Here is a 27,443-nt window from a genome sequence, read left to right as displayed (position 1 = left end):
CTTCATTAAGAATGACTACAAGGGGGATCCCTGGGTGGCTCAGTGGTTTGGTGCCTGCCTTGGGCCCAGGGCATGATCCTGCAGTCCCTGGATTGAGTCCCACATGGGGCTCCCTGCATGGGGCCTGCTCCTCCTCTGCATGTGTCTCTGCCTCTGTGTGTGTGTGTGTGAGTGTGTTTGTGTGTGTCTCATAAATAAATAAATAGAATCTTAGAAAAAAGTAGAATGACTACTAGGTAATTATGCAAACATTTTTCTCAAAGGGATGTAGTTTTCTCCTTGTTGGATTTTGTAAAGGAAAAGAGATGCCAGTGAAAAAGTAGAAATGACTGCTCAGTCGGGGCCTTAGAGAGTAACCTAGTGCTCCTAGCATTCATTGCAAGTTCAGAAACGAATGTTTTTCTATTACCTTGAGTTAATCATACTTTCAGAGATTTAACAGTCCAATCTCAGAAAAGATTAATGTGCAATCCAGGACTCCAGTTTATTGATAGGTAGTGAAAACTATATAACCATTTATAAGCAGTACATGATTATCGTGCCATTCATACCGTCCTTTGTAGGAGTGGCTACCAATGATTTAAGATGAGAAGATCGCTTTGGGACTTCTAAGTTGGAACTATGAGGTAGATGGACCTACAACTAGTTTCTTTCAGTGACATAAGTTAGGTACATGCAAATTTCATTAAACAATCATACCTATCAGGGGAACTAGCACATTCTGTTGACTGGTCCTTTCTGTGGCCAAAGAAACATCGAAAAAAACTTTTTTTCCTGACTTCATATAAAACTGCTCAAGTTGCTTTACTGTACTTTTCATGCAGTTAACTTGACAAGGAGTCTTATCTCTGACTGAGAGTGCCATGAGTTGTCCCCCTACAATATCACACAGGAATCTATTAGGAAGCCACCACATATTACAGAGTTTGTAAGAATATCCATAGATATTCTGTATATTCCTATAGAAATGAATTAGGGTTATGGTATAAAATGATTAGCCACTTTAAGCTTACCCTATAAAATAAAAACTTAAATAGCTTTCCAGCAACTTAGTTCATAGCCCTAATTTCTCTAGAAGGTTCTCACCTCATGAATCCCCAGGACAGAGACTACATCTGTGTTAAGATATTTCATGGACACCATTTTGAGGTGAAGAAATATGGATTGGGAAGAAGAGTTAGCTCTAGCTGACTTAAGCCTCTGAACAAAATAGTCAAGTATGTGTCTGAAAAGAACTTAGAAGAAGACTTCCGTAAGTTCACGTCTCTATGGAATAGGAAAGTATTCAAAAGGAAACAAAGGCAAACCGTTCATAATCCAACCCTTGGGAAGAACTTTTGCATTATAAAAGAAAAGCAAGACAAAGTACAATGGTCAGCATCCTGAGGGTAAAGGTGCCCCCCCCCCAGATTAAAAAATAATACACTGGGATCCCTGGGTGGCACAGCGGTTTGGCACCTGCCTTTGGCCCAGGGCGCAATCCTGGAGACCCGGGATCGAATCCCACGTCGGGCTCCCCGTGCATGGAGCCTGCTTCTCCCTCTGCCTGTGTCTCTGCCTCTCTCTCTCTCTCTCTGTGTGTGTGTGTGTGTGTGTGTGTGACTATCATAAATAAATTTTAAAAAATTAAAAAAAAAATACACTCGAGATGCCTGGGTGTCTCTCTCATTAAGCGTCTGCCTTCAGCTCAGGGCATGATCCTGGAGTCCTGGGATGGAGTCCTCCATGGGGCTCCCTGCATGGAGCCTGCTTCTCTCTCTACCTGTCTCTTTGCCTCTCTCTCTCTCTCTCTCTCTGCCTCTCTCTCCCTGCCCCCCGCCCTCTCCCTCCATACCTCTCATGAATAAATAAATGAATAAATAAAATCTTTAAAAAATAACAACTCAAAGTAATCCCAAAAAGAGTCAAGATAAAATGTACAAGATTAACTGTGTGAGGTGCCTGTGTGGCTCAGTGGGTTAAACATCTACCTTAGGCTCAGGTCATCACCTCAAGGTCCCAGAATCGAGTCCTGTATACATCAGGCTCCCTCTGCAGCAGGGAGTCTGCTTCTCACTCTGTATCTGCTCCTCTCCCCATTCATGCTCTCTCTCTCTCAAATACATAAATTAAAAAAACTATAAAAATAACAGATTAGCTAACTAGAAAGGTAATGCACATCAGGTAACAGGTATTGAATGTGTGGTTGAAAATATTGTCTATGAGGAACTAGAAGGAAGATGGAAGCATACACATGACCTCAGTAAATGGGTCAAGGCTGAAAGTGTAGAATAGAGCATCTGGTTTTGAAGCCTTGGGATTTGGAGAACTCTGAGAGGATGTAAAAAAGAGGAATAACAAGGGTCCAAGGACTGAATGTCAGCGTTTGTTGTCATTTAGAAATGAAATGGGATTAGAAGAGCAGAGGGAAGATGTGGCATTGTTTTCAGCTGCTGCTGAGAAGTAAAGCAGGATCAGGACTTGTAAAAACAGATCCTTGATGATTGTCAAAATTTTTTAGTGGAATTCCAGGATTGAAAGTCAGATTTTAGTGTAAAAGACGCGATGAAAAGATGAATCTGTGGCTGAGATGATACATTAAAGAATGTTCGAGTCCAGTGAAAGGGGAAAAGCAAGATGATCGAAAATGCTGCAAGAGTAAGGAAACGTTTTTATAGAATATTGGGAAGCCTTGAATTTTATTTAGAGAGAAAAGTGGTCAATAGAAAAGAAGAAATTGAAATCTTGCAGAGAAATGTTTGAAATGCTTGCAGAGAAGGAGAGTATCTCATCCTAAAGTCAGATGATCATCAAAATTATAATGGGGACAGTATGGGAATTTTTCAGACTGTATCTTAAGCTGTGATCTCACAAAACCCAGAGTATCTTAAGACATTGGTGAAACTGCTTCTAGGACATCTCTAGAAACTCAGATGTAAGTATAGCCACCTTAAAGATTTTTTCATTAATGTGGATTAAAAACCTCTGTATTTCCCAAGTAAATTTTGGCAATTTAAATTCTAGAAACAAAAATGATGAAAATATAAACTCAGTTGAAGCTGTTTTAACAAACATCCTTATTTTTGAGATTTCTTTTCATTGACATTTGGTTCATAATCTACATTTTATATGTATTTTATAAACCTGTCTAAACACATATTACTCATGGATTCATGAGAAATAGCATTTTATAAAAGAAGAAGGAGTCTCTTGATTTTTGAAACTAATGTTCTTAAAAAATTGTTTCCAAAGTGTGGTGATGAAAAGGAAAACCTAAAGAAATGTATGGAGTTAAAACAGCCTTTGCAGTTCAGGTTGGATCAAGAAGTGAAGAAAAATGAGGAATTAGAAAAAGAGAATACTGGGTAAAACTAATATTTCACATCACTTTAACCATTAATTAACTAATTTATCTGTAATTGTAGTTTATAAAAACCTAAATAGAAATTCTTGCCAAAATACTACATTTACTCTTCCGTGATTCCTTAAATAATAACAACAATGCCTTTGACATATATTGTCAACTGCGCTTTTCATTGTCCACCGTGAATTTTTTCTGCAAGATATCTTTGTTCTTAGGTAATCTTTCCTTTTAACAGTGTTCTTTTTTTAGACCAGATATCCTAATCTCTAAAAACTTAACTGTGTCATTATATAACAACATCAAAAGTTATCTTGGATTCGCTTGTATTTCTTTTTATTTTATATTATTTATTTGAATTCAAATTAATTAACTTATAGTGTAATATTAGTTTCAGAGGTAGAGTTCAGTGATTCATCAGTCTTATGTAACACCCAGTGCTCATGCCATCACATGCCCTCCTTAATCCCCATCAGGCAGTTACCCCATCGCCCCCAATCCCTTCCCCTCCAGCAACCCACAGTTTGTTTTCTAGTATTGAGTGACTTATGGTTTGTGTCTCTGATTTCATCTTGTTTTACTTTTCCTTCCCTTCCCCTATGCCCGGAGCCAAAGGCCTACTCTCAGCCACTGAGCCACCCAGGGGTCCCAAGATTTCATTATTTATTGGCTAAGTAATATTCTGTTCTCTCTCTCCCTCCCTCTCTCTCTCTCTCTCTCTGTCCAATAAATAAATAAATATGATTATTTATTTATATCACGCCTTCTTTATACATACCTCTTTTTTTTTTTAAATTTTTATTTATTTATGATAGTCACACAGAGAGAGGGAGAGGCAGAGACACAGGCAGAGGGAGAAGCAGGCTCCATGCACCGGGAGCCCGACGTGGGATTCGATCCCGGATCTCCAGGATCGCGCCCTGGGCCAAAGGCAGGCGCCAAACCACTGCGCTACCCAGGGATCCCTATACATACCTCTTTCAAAGAACATCGGATCTCCTAGTTTGGCTATTGTGGATATTTACTGGTATAAACATATGGGTGCAGGTGCCCCTTTGGATCCTGACCAAAGTGATCTTTGGGATTCATACCTTCTAGTGCAATTGCTGGGTTTTACATAGGTAGCTCCTTTTTCAACTCTTTGAGGAACCTCCGGTACTGATTTCCAGAGTGGCTGCACCAGGTTGCATTCCCACCAACATCGTAAGAGGATCCCCCTTTCTCTGCATTCCCGCCAACATCTGTCATTTCCAGACTTGCTAATTTTGGCCATTATGAAAGGTGTGAGGGGGAAACTCACCATGGTTTTGATTTGTATTTCTCTGGTGCCAGCTGATGTTGAGCATGTTTTCATGTGTCTGTTGGCCATATGTATGTCTTCTTTGGAGACATGTCCTTTCATTTCTTCCCATTTCTTCATTGGGTTATCTTTCTTTGGGTGTTGACTTTGATTAGCTCTTTATAGACTTTGCATACCAGCCTTTTATCTGATAAGGCATTTGCAAACACCTTCTGCCATTCTGTCAGTTGTCTTTTGGTTTTGTCAACTGTTTCCTTGCTGTGTAAAAGCTTTTTATCTTGATGAAGTCTCAGTAGGTCATTTTGGCGTCTGGTGACATGTCTAGCAAGAAGTTGCTGCAGCCGAGGTCACAGAGGTTGCTGGCTGTGTTCTCCTGTAGGATTTTAATGGATTCCTATCTTACATTTGGGTGTTTCATCCATTTTGACTCTATTTTTGTGTATGGTGTAAGAAAATGGTCTAGTTTTATTCTTCTACATGTGGTGGTCTGATTTTCACACACCATTTGTTGAAGAGACTGCTTTGTCTCCATTGGATTTTCTTTCCAGTATTGTTGAAGAGGAGTGGACCATAGAGTTGAGGGTCCACTTCTGGACTTACTCTTCTGGGCCATTGATTGACATGTCCGCTTTTGTGCCAGGACCATACTGTCCTGTTGATCACAGCTTTGCAATGGAGCTTAAAGACTGGCTTCTAATGCCACCAGCTTTGGCTACGTTTTTCAACATACCTTTGGCTATTCGGGGTCTTCTAAGGTTCCAAAGAAATTTTAGTATTATTTACTCCAGCTGTATGCAAAGAAGTTGGGGGCAGCCCAGGTGGCTCAGCGGTATAGCTCTGCCTTCAATCCAGGGTGTGATCCTGGAGACCCAGGATCGAGTGCCACGTTGGGCTCCCTGAATGGAACCTGCTTCTCCCTCTACCTGTGTCTCTGCCTCTCTCTGTGTGTGTGTGTGTGTGTCTAATGAATAAATAAATAAAAAATCTTTAAAAAAAAGTTGGTAGTATTTTGATAGAGATTGCATTGAATGTAGAGATTGCTCGAGCTTGCATAGACATTTTAACAATATTTGTTCTTCCAATCCATGAACATGGAATGATTTCAGTTCTTTATGATGTCTCAATTTCTTTCCAGAATGTCCTGTCTTCTTCAGAGTACAGATCCTTGTCTCTTTGGGTGGGTTTATTCCGAGGTATCTTATGGTGTTTAGTGCAATGGTAAATGGAATTGACTCCTCAGTTTCTCTTTCTTCCATCTCATTGTTAGTGTATAGAAATGCAACTGATTTCTGTGCATGGATTTCCTATCCTGCTGCTTTGCTGAATTCAGGAAAGGGTCCTAACAATGTTGGCGTAGAGTCTTTTGAGTTTTCCACATAGGATATCATGTCCTCTGAGAAAAGTGAGAGTTTGAGTTCTTTTCTGATTCAGACGCCTTTTTATTTTATTTTATTTTTTTTGTTGTCTAAATGCTGAGGCTATGTCGAACAACACTGGTTGTCCAGAGAGTGGACCTCCCTGTTGTGTTCCTGACCTTAGCGGCAAAGCTCTCAGTTTTTCCCCATTAAGAATGGCATCGGATAAAGAAGATGTGGTTTATGTATACAATGGAATATTACTCAGCTATTAGAAATGACAAATACCCACCATTTGCTTCAACGTGGATGGAACTGGAGGGTATTATGCTGAGTGAAGTAAGTCAGTCGGAGAAGGACAAACATTATATGTTCTCATTCATTTGGGGAATTTAAATAATAGTGAAAGGGAATATAAGGGAAGGGAGAAGAAATGTGTGGGAAATATCAGAAAGGGAGACAGAACGTAAAGACTGCTAACTCTGGGAAACGAACTAGGGGTGGTAGAAGGGGAGGAGGGCGGGGGGTGGGAGTGAATGGGTGACGGGCACTGGGTGTTATTCTGTATGTTAGTAAATTGAACACCAATAAAAAATAAATTAAAAAAAAAAAGAATGGCATCGGGTGTGGGCTTTTCGTAGATGGCTTTTATGATATTGAGATGTGCTCCCCTCCTCCCTGCACTGTGAAGAGTATTGATCCGGAAAGGGTGCTGCACTTTGTCAACTGCTTTTTCTGCATCTCTTGAGAGGATCCTATGGTTCTTATCCTTTCTTTTATTTCTGTAGTGTATCACATTGATTCATCTGCAGATGTCGAATCACCCTTGCAGCCCAGGCATAAAACCCACTTGGACATGGTGAATCATCCTTTAATGTACTGTTGAATCCTCCCAGCCAGTGTCTTGGTGAGAATTTTGGCATCCGTGTTCATCAGGGATATTGGAGTGTAATTCTTCTTTTGGGTGGGGTCTTGCTCTGGTTTTGCGATCCGAGTAATGTTGGCCTCACAGAAAACACTGGAAGGTTTCCCTTCCATTTCTAATTTTTATAAACAGCTCCGAAGAATAGATTAATTCTTCCTGGAATGTGTGGTAGAATTCTCCTGGGAAGCCACCTGGTCCTGGACTCTTGGTTGTTGGCAGATATTTGATGACTGCTCCCATTTCCTTGCTGGTTATGGGTCTGTTCAGGTTTCCTGTGTCTTCCTGTTTTCAATTTTGATAGAAAGGGATCCATTTCTTCCAGATTGCTTAGTTTGTTGGCATATAGTTGCTCAGAATGTGTTCTTATATTTGTCTGTATTTCTCTGGTGCTGGTCGTGATCTGTCTTCTTTCATTCACGATCTTATTTCTTTGGGTCTGTTCTCTTTTTGATATGTCTGTCCAGGGGTTTATTGATCTTATTCTGTCAAAGAACCAGCTCCGGATTTCATTGATGTGTTCTGTTCCTTTGGTTTCTATTTCATTGATTTCTGCGCTGATCTTTATGAATTCTCTTCTCCTGCTGGTTTTAGGTTTTTTTTGTTTGTTTGTTTGTTTTTGTTTTTTTTTGTTTTTTTTTTTGTTTTTTTTTTTTTTGTTTTTAGGTTTTAATCTTCTGTTCTTTTCCAGCTCCTTTAGGTGTAAGGTTAGCTTGTGTACTTAGGACCTTTCTCATTTCTTGAGAAAGACTTGTATTGCTATATACTTCCTTCTTAGGATGACCTTTGCTACATCCCAGATGTTTTGAGCAGTTGTGTTTCCATTTTCGTTCGTTTCTATGAGGTTTTTAAAACTGTGCTTTTATTCCTTGGCTTGATTCTTTAACTTCCGTGTATTTGAATTCTTTCCAAATTTCCTCTTGTGATCAAGTTCCAGTTTCAAAGCATTGTGGTCTGAAAGTATGCAGGGAATGATGCCAATCTTTTGGTATCAGTTGAGACCTCATTTATGACCCAGTACATGATCTAGTATGGAACATGTTCCATGTGCACCCGAGAAGAATGTGTATTCTGTTGCTGTAGGATGGAATGCTCTAAAGTTATCTGTGAAGTCCATTTTGTGCAGTGTGTCATTCAAAGCCCTTGTGCCCTTGTGGATCTTCTGCTTAGATGATCTGGCCGTTACAGTGAGTGGTGTGTTAAAGTGCCTACTATTATTGTATGACTATCAATGTGTTCCTTTAATTTTGATATTAATTGGCTCATAAGGGGGCCTGGGTGGCTCAGTCGGTTAAGCCCTTGCCTTTGGTCAGGTCATGTTCTCAGGGTCCTGGGATCAAGCCCTCATCAGGCTCCCTGTTCAGTGGGGAGTCTGCTTCTCCCTCTCCTGCTGCCCTTGCTTCTGTTCTCTCTCTGTGTCAAATAAATAAATAAATGAAATCTTAACAGAAAATCGGTTTATATAGTTGGCTGCTCCTACTTTAGAGGCATTAAAACTTATAATTGTTCAATTTTCTCTTTGGATAGACCCTTTAATTATGGCATAGTGTCTTTCTTCATCTCTTAATGCAGTCTTTGGTTTAAAATACAACTTGTCTGATATCAAGATTGCCACCTCAGTTTTTTTTTTAATGTCCTTTAATATGATAAAATGGTTTTCCACCCCCTCACCTTCAATCTGGGGTTGTCTTTGTGTCTAAAAATGAGTCTCTTACAGATAGCATATCGATGGGTCTTGCTTTTTTTTTTTTTTTTTAATCCACTGGGATACCCTGTGTGTTTTGGTTGGGGCATTTGGCTTGTTTACATTCAGAGTAACGATTGAAAGATATGGATGTAGTGCCATTGTATTACGTGTCAAGTCCGTGTTTTGGTGTACTGTGTCTGTTCCTTTCTGGTCTGTTACTTTTGGGCTCTCTGTTTGCTTAAAGGTTCCCCTTTACCACTTCTTGCAGGGCTGTTTTAGGGATCACAAATTCTTTTAGTTTCGGTTTGTGCTGGAAGCTTTTTATCTCCCCTTGTATTTTGAATGAGAGCCTTGCTGGATAAAATTCTTAGCTGTAGATTCTTCTCATTGAGCACCCTGAGTATATCATGCCAGCTCTCTCTGGCCTGCTAGGTCTCTTTGGATAGATCCGCTGCCAGTTGAATATTTCTCTCCTTCTTGGTTCAGGGCCTCGTGTTCCAAGCTGCTTTCAGGATTTTCTCTTTGTGTCTGAAATTTGCAAGCTTTGCTTGGAGATATTGACCTGTTTTTTATTGATTTTGAGGAAGGTCCTCTGTGCCTCCTGGCACTTGAGTGCCTGTTTCTTTCCCCAGATGAGGGAAGATCTCTGCTATAATTTGCTCAAATATGCCTTCTTCCCCCTCCTTCCCCTCTTTTTCTGGGATCCCCATTATTCTAACATTGTTTTGCTGTGTGGTACGACTCATCTCTCAAATTCTCCTGTCATAGTCCAGTGGTTGTTTCTCTTGCTTTTCCTCAGCTTCTTTATTCTCCATTGTTTTGTCTTCTATATCACTACTTCTCTGTGAAACCTCATTTATCCTAGCAGTTAGAACCTTCATTTTTGATTGCATCTCACTAAGATTAGCCTTTTTTTATCTCAACTTGATTAGATATCAGTTGTTTTATTTCTCCAGAAAGGCATTCTCTAGTGTCCTCTGTGTGTCTTTTAAGCCCAGCTATTATCTTGATGGTCATTATTCTGAACTCTCACTCCAGCCTCTTCCTTCTATCCATGCTGATTAGGTTCTGGGCAGTCAGTACTACCTCTTGTTCTCTTTGTGGCAGTGAGTTTTTCCATCTTGTCATTCTGTCCAGAGAAGAAGAGATGAGTGAGAGAACAGAATAGAAAAATATCAAGAATGACCCCAGATAAATACATGCTAAACAAATCAGAAGAGACCCGAAGCCAATTTAAAGGTTAACAAAGGAGATAATAGAATTAGAAAGATCAAGAGAGCAGAGCAGTACACCGATACTATGTGAATTTTGGTCTTTTTGTTAGGAAATTGCATCCCCAAATGGTTAAGAGGAAACCTTGTATATATACAAAAATAAAATTAAATACAAGGAAAGTCTAGAATGTAAGTGTAAAAATGGAAATTAAAAGTCAAAATAAAAAGGATATTATCAGAGATCCCTGGGTGGCGCAGTGGTTTAGCGCCTGCCTTTGGCCCAGGGCGTGATCCTGGAGACCCGGGATCGAATCCCACATCGGGCTCCCGGTGCATGAAGCCTGCTTCTCCCTCTGCCTATGTCTCTGCCTCTCTCTCTCTCTCTCTTTTCTCTCTCTCTCTCTGTGACTATCATGAATAAATTTTTAAAAAAGGATATTATCACCCAGTTGAACAGAACTGAGTAATATACCATATCCTATGTCTTTTTGTTAGAGAAATATATCCCAAAGGAAAAACAAGCAGGACTTACATGTATATAGAAATAAAATTAAGTACGGTGAAAGAATAGAAGGTAACTCTGAAGGTGAAAGTTAACCAAGACTTGCAGAAAGTGGTCACTTTTCTATTTGTAGAAATGTTGCAATTCTTTCCTTAGATCTCTGGTTGATTTCACAGGTGTTCAGAATGATTTGAAAGCTCTCTGGCTGAATTTCTGGGATCAGACAAAACTATGTTCTCCTCTTGCTCTGCCATCTCTGACTCAAGTGGCTTACATTTTCTTCCTGCATTTTCTAGTTATAAAATATATCATTCATACAAAAATATATGTCTGACTTCATGAAGAATAAAATGAGCAATTTCACTAGTCAGATTTTTAAAAAAGTCTTTCCGATGTCTCTGAAGCTCCCACCTGGCTTCCTTTCTGCTTATTTGCTGAGTATTTAAATTTTGCTCTGATCCGCCAAAACTTTTCTGTCATTTAACTTTGTTTCTCTGCATTGTTTGGCATCCTTCACTTTCCTAAGAGTGTACTAGCCAAGGTATTCGATTTTTGTTTAAAACAGTCTCATAGGCCATCATCATACATTCTCTCTCTGCTGATTTCCTTTCTTCTAAAGCTCTGCCTCTTCCTTCTTCCTCTGAATTCAAACTTTATAAATATTTTTCTTTCCTGTTTCTCTTTCTGTTTTGAATGATCTCCTTTGATGTTTTTTGTCTGTATTTTCTTTCCTTCTTTTAGACTGGGGTAGGTGGGTACCAAAATGTATTTTTGTGTCTTTATAAAACATTAATAGATGAGGATGCTTTTCTTCCTCACCGTGGATTACTAGCCTCTACTACCTAATAATAGATTAATTTTTATATTCACATACTGAAAATAGATATTAATAATAACTTACAAGAACTCTTAATATAGTTACCCTGTTAACTCTTTAACTGCCATATGTGTCATAAAAATCTTTTCCATATTTTTTTACTTAGCAATGTAATTTAGTTGGTATTCTCTCAAACAATGAGAGATTGGAACAAATGAGATATCATAAGTATAGATTTGTTTCTGTGATAGAACATATTATCTATTTAAATAAGTATTAAATATTTCTTCTTAAAGGACCTGACTTACTCATTCTATACCTTCTGCAGGCTTAAGAACCACTTAATAAACATGTTAAGAAGGATGTTAAGTAAATATGAAAATGGAGAGCTTCCTTTCTATGGAGATTTAAAAACCAGTCAAACGGAAATGGAAATTCAGATTAATATGCTAAGACAGAAGGTAATTTTTAATTAGTTTTGGGACTCTAAAATCATTGGGAAATAAATCCCTCTGTGATTTGAGCAGTAAAATACAGATTTTCCTAGTAATCTTACATACTTGATATATATTTTTGGTAATAACTTTATTGAGATATAATGAACATAAGATGCATATTCAAAGACTACCACAATCCATTTTAGAACATTTTGTCACCGTAAAAATAAACCCTATGCCCTTTAACTGGCACCTCATGCTAGTTTCCCCCTCCCTATTCTTCTTAGCCATAGGTAGTCACCATTCTAGTCTCTGTCTCTATCGATTTGCTGCTGATTTTGGACAGGTCATCTCAATGGAATCACCAAATATTTGATCCTTTGTGACTGCCTTCTTTGGTTTAGCATGTTTTTAGATTTATTTTGTGCCATGTGTCAGAACTTTATTATTTTTTTAGTTCTGAATACTATCCCACCATATGGACAGCCCACATTTTATTTATGTATTTATCATTTGGTGGACGTTTGAGCTGTTACACTTTTTGGCTGTTGTTAATAATGCTGTTGTGAATGCACATGTACAAGCTTTTGCGTGAACATTTCACTTCTCTTGGGTATATACTTATAAATGGAATTGTTAGTTCATATGTTAAAGGACCTTTAACATTTTTGGTTTAAACCTTTTGAGGAACTGCCAGACTATTTTCCAAACTGGCTGCACCATTTTACATTTATGTCACCAGTGTTTGAGGATTCTCATTTTCCCTGATTCTTGTCAATGTTTGTCATTATCTGTTGTTTTTGTTATAGCTATCCTATTAGGTGTAAAATGACACGTTGTAGGGGTATTTTCATTTGTTTCAAATTTTTATTTGAATTCTCGTTAGTTGACATATCATGTAATATTGGTGTCAGGAATAGAATTTAGTGATTCCTCACTTAAATACCCAGTGCTCATCAGTACAAGTGCCTTCCTTAATACCCATCACTCATCTAGCCCCCCCTGCCCACCTCGACAGCAACACTTAGTTTATTCTCTATGGTTGAGAGTCTCTTATGGTTTGCCTCTCTTTCTCTCCTTTTTTTCCACCTTCCCTTATGTTCATCTGTTGTTGGTTTTTTTTTTTTCTTAATTCCACATAGGAGTGAAATCATATGGTATTTGTCTTTCTCTGACTTATTTCACTTAGCATAATACACTTGTTGAGTTCCATCTGTCTTGTGGTTTTAATTTGCATATTTCTTAGAACTAGTGATGTTGAGCATCTCACCTTTATATGTGGTCATTATTCATTTCTATATCTTGCTTAAAGAACTAATCATTTATTTTGCCCATTTTTATATTGGACTGTCTTTTCATTATTGTAAGAGTTCTATCTATATCCTAACTACAGACCCCTTATCAGGGATATGATTTTCAAATATTTTATTCATCACCTTGCCTTTTCACTTTTGCTTGATGGTTACATTTGAAGCATAGAAGTTTTTATTTTTTAGATTTTGATGAAATCCTTAATCTGTTTCTGTCTTTTGATGCCATATTTAAGAAACTGTTGCCAAATGCAATCACGAACATACACACCTGTTTTTTCTATGAGTTTTATAATTTTAGCTCTTAATATTTCATGTTAAGTTTGTACATATGTTGTGAGGTAGAGGTCTAATTTTATTACTTTGTGTGTGGATATCCATTTGTCTCAGTACCATTTGTTAAAAAGACTATTCTTATTCCATTTTAGTGTCTCGACACCCTTGTTGAAAATCAATCCACCATAATTTGAGAGTTTATTTTTAGATTCTCAATTGTAATACATTGACCTATATGTCTATCCTTAGGCCACTACCAAATCAAATTTTATGAGAATTCTTTCCTAGTCCTCTTGCAAATTACCACTCATTTATATTACAATTATGTAATAAGTCAATGTAGTAGAACCTAACTTTACTCCTGTAGAGACTTATACTTTTTGAAGGAGCCTTTTGCCAGCTTATGTCTTGCTGACTACCTGACACAATGAGAAGCCAGGCTCAAAAAGATAGAGTCCCATTTCTCTTCTCCAGTAATACCTGTAGTTTCTCACTCAGTGCCTCCCGCATCCATTTCCATCGTCTTGGTTGTAGGATCCACTGTCTACTATGTACTTCGTTGTGTTTTATTAACTTGTTATAATGCATAGACTCACCCATAGATTTCACCATCTAGGATATAAAGGATTAACTCTGGGTTATCAGCCTTCCTGTTTGGAAGTCTTGCTAATCCATCATCTTAAAGTTCACAATTAGATACTCTTTTGACGTGGTTCTTGTGCATACAAGACTGGTGCCGATCCCGTTCTTGGCACAGATCCTACATTCTTGGAAAACAGAGTTGCCTGTATCCATCTTCTTTTACTGAAATAGAAAGATATGCATAGCTGTACTTTGATAGGTCAATACGTAATTAATAGAATAAACATTTCATTACATTATGTCAAGAATACACCTGTAAAATATCTTGTTGCATTTAATTGAATTATCAGGGAAGCCCGGGTCCTCAGTGGTTTAGCACTGCCTTCAGCCCAGGGCGTGATACTGGAGACCCAGGATTGAGTCCCACGTCAGGCTCCTTTCATGGAGCCTACCTCTCTCGCTGCCTGTGTCTCTGCCTCTGTCTCTGTGTGTGTGTCTCTCATGAATAAATAAATTAAATATTTTTAAAAATAATCACATTATCAGAGACAAATAGTAGGCGAGCAATTTGAATCACAAAAAAATTTCAAAGTGAACCTATATGATATGGAGAAGCATTCTAGTACGATATAAAGATGAGATAGTCTTACTACCTCCCCTGAAAAATAAGCTTGCAGTAAGATAAAGGAGAAATTATATTTAATTTAAGTGTGCCAAAGGACAATACATTTGTTTCGCTAATGAAAAGATTAGAAATTATTCCATAACGTTCTCCTTATTTCATCACTGATGAAGGGAGAATGAAGATTATTGATTTAAAAGCACTCAATGGGGATCCCAGGGTGGCGCAGCAGTTTGGCGCCTGCCTTTGGCCCAGGGCGCGATCCTGGAGATCCGGGATCGAATCCCATGTCAGGCTCCCGGTACATGGAGCCTGCTTCTCCCTCTGCCTGTGTCTCTGCCCCTCTCTCTCTCTCTGTGACTATCATAAATAAATAAAAAAACGCAAAAAAAATTAAAAAAAAATAAAAGCACTCAATGCTGCCTCTTTCTTTTAGAATTGCAGTTACTTGAATTCAGATAAAAGGTTCCGTTTTGCTTATTAAACTTTTACTAGTTGTTCAGCTGTTATACTTCAAATCACATGTCTCTCTGCTTGCCAGTCGTTTTTCTCCCCTAACATGAGGGGAAATTTAAAAGAGGAGTTCTTGTCTAGTTTTAATAATTTGTAATTGAAGGGATTCTTTAGAAAAAAATGTCTTAGAGAAAGGAAGATGGTGGCAGGGTAGGAGGAGCCTAGACTCACCTCATCCTACTAATACAACTAGATACCTATCAACTCATCCTACATACCCCAGAAATCTACCTGAATACTGACAGAACAAAGGTCACAACTAAAGAGAGAGAAGAGGCCACTTTAAAGAAAGTCGGAAGTACAGAGATATAGTTTAGAAGAGAAAGAGATCCTATCTGCAGCAGATGGGAGGGAGTAGTGGTCCCAGCGAAGGGCAGGAGAGAACACCTGGGAATGCACGTAGCCACTGGCTTGGAAAAGGAGAGTGGCTGAATTTACTGAGTTCTTGCAACTATGGAGGGATTAAAGCCTGGAATTTTAAAGGTTATTGGGTTTGGCTACGGTAGAAGGTGTAGGGCACTATACTTGGAGAGAGGCACACAGAACGGAAGCAGCTGGCTGGTGCCATTTCCCTCCCCTGGCCCTGAGCACAAACACAGAGCCACCTGTGGGAATCAGTGTCACTCTGACACCAGCTGCCTAACTTGCTTACACCAGCCACCACCCGTTTGCACTCCAGGGGAACTGCCCTTTTCAATCATGCTTGCCTCAGTTCCAGCACAGCAAGCCCTTCCCCCAGAAGACCAGTACAAACCCCTGCGGACACCATGTGTCCCGACCAGAGTTTTGCAGGGTCTCAGTTCCAGTGGAGTGTGACAGGTCTCATTTCGCAAGCTAGTTCAAACCTGCTAGATTCAGGCCAAGTACCAAACACTGCCCACAGCAGATACTGAGAGCCTATCTCTCAGATGACTGGCCTGAGGGATAGAGGAGCCAGAACCCAGTAGCAGAGTGCATGCCACACACCCTGGAGACCCTCCCTCAAGCACCAGGCCCTGGGCACTACGGGACCATTTTCAGTGGTCCATTACTTTCAGGAACAAGTGACATAACTGGCTTTGCTAACCCAGAGAAACTGTCAGAGACCTAGACAAAATGAGAAGACAGAGGAATTTATCTCAAATGAAAGAACAGGATAATGCCACAGGGCCAGAGATCTAAGTGAGAGAGAGAGAAATAACGTGCCTGGTGGAGAATTTAAAGCAGTGACCATAAGGATGTTCAGTGGACTTGAGTAAAGAATGGAAGACATCAGTGAGACCCTTACAACAGAGATAGAAGAGTTTAAAAAGAATCTGAGATGAAGAGTGCAATAAATGAAATTAGAATACAGATCTGGAATATTCTCTAGACTAGATCATACATTAGGCCACAAAACAGGCCTTAGGAAGTACAAAAAGATTGAAGTCCTACCATGCACCTTTCCTGGCCACAATACTATGAAACTAGAAGTGGACTACAAAAAACCGTCTGAAAAGACCACAAATACATGGAGGTGAAATAACATCGTACTATCAATGTGTGGGCCAACCAGGAAATAAATGAAGAAATTTCAAAATACATGGAAACAAATGAAAATGAAAACACAATTGTCCAAAACCTTTTTTTAATATTTGTTATTCATTTATGATAGACAGAGAGAGAGAGAGAGAGAGAGACAGAGGAGGAGGGAGAAGCAGGCTTCATGCTGGGAGCCCGATGCGGGACTTGATCCCGGGTCTCCAGGATCGCGCCCTGGGCCAAAGGCAGGCACCAAACCACTGCGCCACCCAGGGATCCCTGTTTTGTTTAGTTTTAATGGAATACTGGAACACCTATGAACACATGAAGAACGCAATTTTTAGTGTAATTTACCCACTGGCCACAGTGTTCTATATTCCTTTCACATGAAAAATGCACTCACCTCCTCCCAGTACCTCCGACAAATCTCAGTTATCATGGCATCGGGTTCAGGATGGAGTCCAAGATCTTGCCATCTTAATCAGATGCAGCGGGGATAAGGTGCCAGGGTTTTGTTGTCTAAATTTTAGTCCCTGGAGTGCAGGTTCTCTCAATAGGAATGAAGACTTGAGAATTAAAGAGAACAGTTCTCTACTATTGAAAACACAACATTCTGGTTACTTGCTAAAGACTCTTCCATTCAGAAAGAAAATGGAAGTCACACTAGACCATAGCAGGTTTGAAATGCAGCCTGATGCATGCTGTCCATTTTTCAGTCAGACTTAGTCTGAAACCATGGAAATTTTTCTCCATGGCTCTCTGCTATCTATCCTCTCTGAGCTCTTGGTTCTGTCCAATGACCTGTGTTTGCAGTTGTGTTTTCAGCCTGCTGCCTCCCTGTGGGGACTTCTAAGACCCAAAGGCCTATTTTCAGTCTGTGCTATCTAGGTCTCTTTTAGTCCAAGCTCGCAAACAGTGGTTTTGATGCTATAATTTTCTTAACTTCTTGAGTTTTTCTGTGAGAATCAATGGATTGATTTTATGTCAGTAGAAAAGCCAGTCTCCCGGATCTTTTTGAGATAAACTTTTCAACTGGGCTCTCCTGTGAAGCTCATACTCTTAAGATCCTTAAAGAAATTTGAGACATACCTGAAATCCTTCTGAGGTCTTAACAAAAGGTTTTATAATCTTGGCTTCATCCATAGGCCATGTTTTCCTGGATTTGCTCTTGACCCAGGATGCATTTCTTTATTTTAGCATTATTTGACATTTCAGCATATGGAAAGGCTATAAATGTGGAAAAAATATTTGCACCCAGTTTGTCCGGGTCTTTCATACTGCATAGACCTTGTTTAGTTTATCTTTTGTGTCCCGTTTTACTTTCAAGTGGTTTGTGGCGCGAGTTCCTTTTCCTCTAGTGTCATTTTCTTCACTTGCCTGGAACCTTTACTGTCAGCCTCTTCAAGGGCCATCAGGTTTCCATTAACAGTCTGTTGGAAGCCCTTTTGGTTTTCATTCTTACTCTTCCCTACATCCTTTCAGTTTCTACCTACCTCTCGGTTCAAAGGAGGTTCAGGTTTAAATATTTTAATGTCAGCACCCCATGTTTAATACCAGTTTCTGTGCCAGTTATTTATTGTGGCATCATAAACCACCTGAAAACCTAGTTGCTCAAAACAGCATTTATTTGGTTCACAAGTGTTTAGTTTAGGCAAAGCCAAGTAAGGCCAACTCATTTCTTCTTCATTTGGTGTCAGCTGAGATGACTGGAAGCTGGGGACTAGAATCATCTAAAATCACATTCATGCAAATGTTTAGCTGTTGAGGCTGGCTTTTGGCAAGGACGTTAGCTGGGTCAGTCTCAGCTGAAATGTCTACATGAAGACACACCAGGTGGCCTGGGCTTCCCACAGCAGCTAGATTCTAAGGGTTAGTTTCCCTAGAAGAAGAATGTCAATGGAAGCTATATCACATTTTTTAACCTAGCCTTAAAAAAATCACACAGCAGTTCTGCCGAATTCTATTCACTGGAAACCAATTACTAAGGTCAGCACATTTTAAGGGGTGGGATTATCATGGGAGAAGTGTCAAAAAATTTATAAAACCACCACATCCACTTACCCTGTCTTATCAATCATATCCAGAAGAAAGAAGTTCTTCCCAACTCAGAATCACTGAAACCCTGTCAGGTTTTTCAGTGGTGGTTTTTGGTGCTTAATATGTTCCCTTGTTTTGTGGGAGTAACAGAGGATTATAAGATAATACTATTCAATTAGGCGGTTTTTTTTTTTGTCCGAAAGTATAAGTTTCATCTCACTAAATTTTTATGCTGAGAGGTGTGGTTTCTTAATCCTGAGAATCATTTCTCCTGGGAATGCAATTCAAATTAATGTAAATCATTTGTAATTCAGAAAAAGGCTTGTGGCTTAGAATCAGTATTTATAGATTCAATAATTAGAGTCTTATTTTCAAGGTCTTCTCTTAGGAAGCATTTATTGGTTCAGACCTACATAAGTCAATATGATATTACTAAAACTTTTTAAAAATTAATGGGAGTATTCATTGGGACACTCGAGTGGCTCAGTGGTTTGTGTATCTGTCTTTGGTTCAGGGCATGATCCTAGGGCCTTGGGATCGAGTCCTTCATCGGGCTCCCTGTGGAGCTTGTCCCTCTGCCTATATCTCTGCCTCTCTCTATGTGTCTCATGAATAAATAATTTTTAAAAATTATGGTGTGTTAGGATGGGGGAAGGGGCCAGAGACTTTCTTTTCTTTTTTAAAATTTTATTTGAATTCCATTTGCCTATATAAGAGACTTTATACTAAGAGGTGACTTACAGTTATTTTATGGAGGAAAGATCTGAAGCAGTCATAGAAAAATATATAAAATGAAGTACAAATGTTGTGTGGCAAAGACAATGATAGCAGAGATCTTTTTTAATAACTCCTAGTGGTTTTAACACTGTTCTTAATTTTCTAAGTGCTTCAGGGTTCCACATTCTAAGACTCTACTACAATATAGATTATATTTTATTGCAAATGAATTTATTTTAAAATGGGAGCACCTGGCTGACTCAGTCAGTAAAGCATATGACTCTTGATCTTGACGTTATGAATTCGAGCCTACGGTTCAGTACAGAGACTTAAACATAAAATGTTTTTTAAAATGTTGGTTATAGTTTTGAGTTAAACTAATTTCATTCCATTTCCAAACTGTATTGTTCTATTCATGCAGATTGGTGATCTTAGAGCAAGATTGGAAACTGAATCTTCAAGATGTATAGACCTGGATGCAAAAAATCAAGTTCTTCAACAGGAGTTATTATCTATGAAAGCAACAGGGAGGGAATGTGAAAAACTAAAACAGATTAAAAAGAACTTGGAAGAAAAAGTAGTAAACCTCAGAAGTCATGCAGAAGTCAATGTGGTACAAGGCATTCAAGTAGAAAAGTATTATAAATGGGAGATTGACCAGAGAGTAAGATTGATTGTAGAAGAAAGATTAAAAGAAGTCAATCTATTTTTACAGGTTAGTTTATTGATCTGTGATATGCTTTCATTTATTTCATTACAAATTACACTTTGGTTATATGCATTGTGTAGGTTTCCTCTGCTTCCTTTACAGCAATCTGTTTGGTATATTTCTGGAGGCATTCGTTCCTCCCTGTAAAGATTTCAGTTTTCATCATTATTCTCACTAAATTGATCTTTCAGAATGATTTATGACCAGTATGTATGAAACAAGACTATTTTTTTGAGATTTTATTTATGTGTTCAGGAGATACACAGAGAGAGGAAGAGAGAAGCAGAGACACAGGCAGAGGGAGAAGCAGGCTCCATGCCAGGATCACACCCTGGGCCGCAGGCAGGTGGTAAACCGCTGAGCCACCCAGGGATCCCCTGAAACAAGACTATTAAGAGGAAAAGAAAAAATTGTGATTTAAAACTTTTACCATGGGGAAAAAAATAAAATAAAATAAAACTTTTACCATGGAGATTCCTGGGTGGCCCAGTGGTTTTAGCACCTGCATTTGACCCAGGGCGTGATCCTAGAGTCCCAGGATCGAGTCCCACATCGGGCTCCCAGGGTGGAGCCTCCTTCTCAGCCCGTGTCTCTGCCCCCCTCTCTCTCTCTGGCTTTCATGAATAAATAAAATAAAATCTTTAAAAATAAATAAATTTAAAAAAATAAAACTTTTACCATGGAGTATCTAGGTGGCTCAGTTGGTTAAGCAGCAGACTCTTGATCTCAGCTCAGGTCTTGGTCTCAGGTTTGTGAAATCAAGCCCTGCATTGGGCTCCATGTTCCATTCCTAGGTTATTCTTCCTTTTTGAAGATTTCATTTATTTATTTATTTCCTTATTTATTTATTGAACATGAGCAGGGGGATTGGCAGAGGGGGAGAGACAGAGAGACAGAGAGACAGAATGAATCCTGGGTAGACTCCATACTGGGTGCGACACAGGGCTTGGCCTCAGGACCTCTGACTGAGAACATGCTCTGAGCAGAAATCAAGAAACAGGTTATTCTCAAGTTGTATTATGCACTTTTTAAAATTTTTAATTGATTCTCTTGTTCTTTGAAGTATCAGATTGCATGAGTACTAATATAAGAATGATTAAACTTTATTTTTATCATTCAGATTCAATTCAGGTGACATTGGTGATAAATATTTTACACTTCAGCTTTTTTTTTACACATTTAAAATTGCTCTCTGAATCATTGAGTCCCAACTGAAGGAAAGAAATATACTATAATTACTCAAGTTTTAGCTGTTTTAAAACTGTGCTTTTAATTTGCTTTAGAGACAAGCAGCATCTCAAGAAAACTTAGAGCAGTTAAGAGCAAGTCATGATGCTTCAATAAGAAGTCAAGTGGCACTCAGAATTAAAGAGCTGGAATCTGAACTTCAATCCCAAATAAGAAATTCTCAGGAACTTAAAATAGAATTGGAAAAGTAGGGATCCCTGGGTGGCGCAGCGGTTTGGCGCCTGCCTTTGGCCCAGGGCGCGATCCTGGAGACCCGGGATCGAATCCCACGTCGGGCTCCCGGTGCATGGAGCCTGCTTCTCCCTCTGCCTGTGTCTCTGCCTCTCTCTCTCTCACTGTGTGCCTATCATAAATAAAAAAAAAATAAAATAAAAAAAATAAAACTTAAAAAAAAAAAAAAAAAAAAAAGGAAAAGTACAGGCAACTCTACCTAGAAGAATCAGAAATGCGAATGTCATTGACAAAAAAACTGAGCAAGTAAGTTAAAACAGAATCAATGAAAATAGATTTAGCTTATTGATTTGCCTCTAAAGCATAATTTTTATGGAGATGGGTTCATGAGATTAGTAGGAAGTGAAAGCCAACTGGATAGTATAATTTTGGAAAATAACATTTGTAAATAAACTTACCATTTTATGTTCATCCAGGATAGTTTGCCCCTCTCCTCTTTTTTTTTTTTTTTTGTGTGTGGGGGGGTTATATGATTTTACTTTTTCCCGTTAATATTTTCAGTTACTCTATCTTGTTGTCTTTACAAACTAATTGTTTAAAACTTTATAATTTAGACAGCATATTATTTTTTTAAAGTTGATATATTTTATTTAACACAATACATCAAAAAATATCCTTTCAACTTGTGATCAATATAAAATTATTACTGAGATATTTCATATTTTTTTCATTCGAAGTCTTAAAAATCTAGCATGTATTTTACAATTATGGTATATTTCAATTAGAACACTAAATTTTCATTGGGAATACGTGTCTATATTTAAACTTCATAAAATTTATAGTGGAAAAAGCAGATTCACATACTGCATCTCTACAACCCTACTTAAAATTTTTTTTATTTTTTTTAATTTTTTTTGGAGTTCAATTTGCCAACATGTTGCATAACAATTTGCCAACATATTGCATAACAACCAGTGCTCATCCCGCCCAAGTGTCCCCCTCAGTACCCATCACCCAGTCACCCCAATCCCCTGCCCACCTCCCTTTCCACCATCCCTTGTTTGTTTCCCAGAGTTAGGTGTGTCTCGTGTTTTGTCAACATCACTGATATTTTCACTCAGTTTCTCTCCTTTCCCTTTATTCCCTTTCACTAATTTTTATATTCCCTAAATGAATGAGACCATATAATGTTTGTCCTTTTCCGATTGATTTATTTCACTCAGCATAATACCCTCCAGTTCCATCCACGTTGAAGCAAATAGTGGGTATTTAGACAGCATATTACTATAAAATTTTTTGTCAGAATTACCCTAAATAGAAATATTAATGAGTTCATTTTTGGAAGATTACACCTTTAACCCAAAAGATCAAGTGCCAATACTATACAGGTTGGTAAATTAACTTTCTTGATTGTGTCTTTGGTATTATTACTAGAGAGCCTGAGGGTGGGGGAAACCTTTGTATGTTTTCTACTTTATATAAAAGTATACATGTGAAACAGAGAAAGATTCACACTGGGGTGAAAGGCAGTATAAATCCCAATGTGGCTAAAAATAGCATCATGGTGGGCATGAGGGTGTGTGTGGAAGACAAAAAGGGCAGATTCTACTTCCAGGGCCTTGGTAAGTGTGTTATCAGCTAATTGCCTCTGGAGCTGTTTCGGTCCTTCTGATCACTGCTCTGCCATCTACCTGGCCCCTAGAGGTTGTTGGTCTGAGGTATTCCTCAGTGCGAAACCCTCAATTTCTCTGAGGCAATGAGTAAAATGTACAAGAGTGGTGAAAGCACATCCTTGAAAATGTCTTTGAGGGATGGTTTATTTTTATGTTCTGAACTGGTTTACTAAATACAAATATGTGTAACGGCATTCTCCAGAATCTTGTAATTACAGCCATTCCAGAAGGTAGCAAGTATTACCTGTCAATCCATGTGCATCACTGTCAGCCATTTCTTTCCCTCCCCTAATTTGAATTTCTTGTTAGTTAGTTATCCCTGGAATCATATATACTCCTTTGGAATAATTTTAAACCTATAAATATATATAGTAGCTCTGCTCTGTCACATTTTCAGTGTTAAAACACTGTTTACTGGCACATTCTGTTTGCTATTATGGAAACTTAAAAAAATGCAGGTCATGCAGGAATGATTTGGGTAGAAATAAAATACTAAGCACTTGTGTTGTGTAATCTTCACAGGACTAATGAGAGGCTGGCAGATATCACTACCAAATATCTGGTGGAGAGACAGCAGAACAGACCTTTCCATAGCACTCTTACTATGGGACCAGTCTTGGAAGGGCCTTATGTTGGAAATTTGACTAGTAGTTTACTGCTGGATAGAAATGTTACTCCAAGAGAAAATGTAATGATTCCTACCTCAAGGCCGCAGACTTCAGTTAGCAGCATTGAAACTCACTTGTTCAAGGTTAGTTATATTATCTTTCTTTTCTTGAGTTTCAGATTTCCAATAAAATTTTTGTTTTTAATTTGGTGAAATTCTGAGTTAACTGAATAATACTCATTAAGTAAAAGTTATACTGGTTTGTGCTAATAAGGAAATGGGACAGAAATTTTATGGTATTTTTTTAAGCTCCTGGAGCTCTTATTGTCAAGAGATACCTATTATTAACTTTATTCAATAAATACAACTAAACTGACACATTTTATCTTCTTATTTTTTAAAGATTTTATGTATCTGAGAGAGAAGAGAGTGTGCCCATGAGTGGGGAGAGAGGTAGAGGGAGGGGGAGAATCTCAAGCAGGCTCCCCACTGAGTGTGGAGCCTGACTCAGGGCTTGATCCCATGACTCCGAGATGATGATCTGAGCTGGAATCAAGAGTTGGATGCTTAACCAACTGAGTTCCCAAGGCACCCCCAAACAGACCCATTTCCTTGAAAAGCTATGTTAAATTGGATTTTGGAAAGTAAATATTATTACCTACTAACCCAAAGTACACTTAGATGCTTTGACTTATTCTCTAATTAGCAATAGTTTATAATATGTTTAAAGTTTGCTGTAACCCAATTTTCCACCCCTATGCATAAGTGAATGATTAGAATCCAAACGCTTAACCATGTAGGGATATTTATTATTTTAACTATTCCACGGTAAGTCCTTTTTATGAATTAAATAAACTTGTAACACTAAATTGATAGTTCTATGTTTTGGGGGCACCCGTATGACTGAGTGGTTTAGCATGTATCTGCCTTTGGCTCAGGTCATGATCCAGGGGTCCTGGGATTGAGTCACGCAACAGGATCCCCATAGGGAGCCTGCTTCTCCCTCTGCCTATGTCTGTGCTTCTCTCTCTGTACTTTTTATGAATAAATAAATAAAACAGTTTAAAAAATGTTGTAAGTTTTGGCATTTTCTTACATGAGAGCACATCCCTAATTGCTTTCTTATAACACCTTTTTTTTAACTTATATTACTTCTATTTCAATTTTTATAAAATGGCTTGCTGAGCAACTGTAGAGATTTTCTAAATAAGTAAGTCAAAGAAATATTTGATTCTTTCTTTTCTTTTTTTTTTTTTTGAGAGAGAGAGAGAGAGAAAATGAAGGAAAGCAAGCAGGTGGTAAAGGGCAATGGGAAAGAGAGAAGAGAGACTCTTAGGCAGGCTCCATGCTCAGAGTGGAGCCGGATCTCATGACCCTAAGATCATGACCTGGGCCAAAATCAAGATTCTGACACTTAACTGACTGAGCCACCCAGGCACCCCACAAATAATTGGATATTTCAAATGAAATTTACATATATTTACCTTGATGCCATCACTTGAATGATTGATGACTAAGATGGCAGTGATAGGGAGCCTTTAATAACAACCCATTTCCATTATGTATCATTGTTGTTAAAATACCCATTTCAATCAATGCACATAGGCTTATGATTTTGATAGTATATTCGTGGTTTTATTAATGTAGAAAAATGTAGCATAGACTCATGTTAAATGAAGCCTTAGTCTTGTTCTTTCATTCGACTTCCTTGTTTTCTTGCTCTATTCTCTTCTGATTCGATGACTTTTAGTATTATGTTTGGATGCTTTTCTTCCTTTTGTGTATCCATTATAAATATTTGGTTTGTGATTACCATGAAGTTCATATATAACATCCTGTGTATGTATAGCAATCTCTTTTAAGTTGATGGTTACTTCAGTTCAAACAGATTTTAAAAACACTGCATTTTTACACCCTGCCTTGTTTTATAAATTTGATGTCATAGTTTACACCTTTGTATTTTGTGTATCCCTTAACTAGTTACTGTAGATATAATTGATATTATTCCTTTTGTCTTGTAACCCTCATACTGGCTTTATAAAAATGATTGGTCTATTACCTTTACTGTATGTTTGTTTTTATGATAAAACTGTCTCATTATTTTCTTATTTCTAGTTATGGTCTTTCTTTCTTTCTTTCTTTCTTTGAGAGCAGAGTGAGTGAGAACACAAGTGAAGGGGAGGGAGGGGCAGAGGGAGAGGGAGAAGCAGGCTCCTCTCTGAGCAGGGAACAGGGAGTCCCTTGCAGAGCTTGATCCCAGGGTCCTGGGAGACTCTTCACTGACAGCCGTCCAGGTACCCTGGCCTTTTCTGATTAAAGAAGTCCTTTTAACATCTCTTATAAGACCTATTTAGTGGTGATGAACTTCTTTAAGTTTTGTGTGGGAAACTCTATCTTTCTTTCAGTTCTGAATTATAAACCTGCCAAAAATATCCTAGGTTTTTTCCTCTTAGCACTTGGAAAATATCATGCGACAATTTCTTTTCTTTTTTTTTAACTTTCTTTTTATATGATAAATTTATTTTTTATTGGTGTTCAATTTACCAACATACAGAATAACACCCAGTGCTCATCCCGTCAAGTGCCCCCCTCAGTGCCCATCACCCATTCACCCCCATCCCCTGCCCTCCTCCCCTTCCACCACCCCTAGTTCATTTCCCAGAGTTAGGAGTCTTCACGTTCTGTCTCCCTTTCTTTTTTTTTTTTTAATTTTTATTTATTTATGATAGTCACAGAGAGAGAGAGATAGAGAGGCAGAGACATAGGCAGAGGGAGAAGCAGGCTCCATGCACCGGGAGCCTGATGTGGGATTCGATCCCGGGTCTCCAGGATCGCGCCCTGGGCCAAAGGCAGGCGCCAAACCGCTGCGCCACCCAGGGATCCCTCTGTCTCCCTTTCTGATATTTCCTACCCATTTCTTCTCCCTTCCCTTCCATTCCCTTTCACTATTATTTATATTCCCCAAATGAATGAGACCATATAATGTTTGTCCTTCTCCGATTTTTATTGGAGTTCAATTTGCCATCATTTAGCATAACACCCAGTGCTCATCCCAAGTGCCCCGTTCAGTGCCTATCACCCAGTCACCCCCCGCCCACCTCCCCTTACACTACACCTTGTTCATTTGCCAGAGTTAGGTGTCTCTCATGTTTTGTCACCCTCAGCGATATTTTCACTCATTTTCTCTCCCTTTATTCCCTTTCACTAAATTTTATATTCCCCAAATGAATGAGACCATTATAATGTCTGTCCTTCTCCGATGGACTTATTTCACTCAGCACAATACCCTTGAGGTCCCTCCACGTTGAAGCAAACGGTGGGTATTTGTCGTTTCTAATGGCTGAGTAATATTCCATTGTATACGTAGACCACATCTTCTTTATCCATTCATCTTTCGATGGGCACCGAGGCTCCTTCCACAGTTTGGCTATTGGGGACATTGCCGCTAGAAACATCGGGGTGCAGGTGTCCTGCCGTTTCACTGCATCTGTATCTTTGAGGTAAATCCCCAGCAGTGCAATTGCTGGGTCGTAGGGCAGGTCTATTTTTAACTCTTTGAGGAACCTCCACACAGTTTTCCAGAGTGCATGCCACAGTTTTGGCTGAAAAATCCACTGATATCCCTGTAGTGGTTCGCTTTGATATAACTAATTGCTTTTCCTTTCCTTTCTTTTCTTTTTTTTTTTTTTCTGCTTTTAAGATTCTCCTTTTCTCTTTCATTTTTGACTTGTTATTATGTGTCTTGGTGTGAAACTCTTTGGGTTCCTTTTATTTGGGACTGGCAATGCTTCCTGGGCCTGGAGGCCTGTTTTCTTCCCCAGGTTAGGGAAGTTTTTAGGTATTCTTTCTTCAAATAAGTTCTTCATCCTTTTCTCTCTTCTTTTTCTGGGACCTCTCTAATGTG

General features: G+C 38.6%; 1 protein-coding gene across 1 annotated transcript in view; it reads left to right on the top strand.

Annotated features, from left to right (window-relative positions):
• LOC140616584 (ankyrin repeat domain-containing protein 26-like) overlaps positions 1–27,443 on the top strand; it is a 71,971-nt gene that overhangs the window by 31,311 nt on the left and 13,217 nt on the right. Inside the window, 6 exon segments of the mRNA XM_072797195.1 lie at positions 3,232–3,344; positions 11,466–11,598; positions 19,553–19,846; positions 21,124–21,256; positions 21,478–21,565; positions 23,455–23,683. Of these exon segments, the coding sequence (XP_072653296.1) occupies positions 3,232–3,344; positions 11,466–11,598; positions 19,553–19,846; positions 21,124–21,256; positions 21,478–21,565; positions 23,455–23,683 (990 nt within the window).

The sequence above is a fragment of the Canis lupus genome, chromosome 24, assembly GCF_048164855.1.
Source record: "Canis lupus baileyi chromosome 24, mCanLup2.hap1, whole genome shotgun sequence".
NCBI classification, from domain to species: domain Eukaryota; kingdom Metazoa; phylum Chordata; class Mammalia; order Carnivora; family Canidae; genus Canis; species Canis lupus.
The sequence above is the reverse complement of the archived record's forward strand: the minus strand, read 5'-3'. Positions and strand labels throughout refer to the sequence as shown.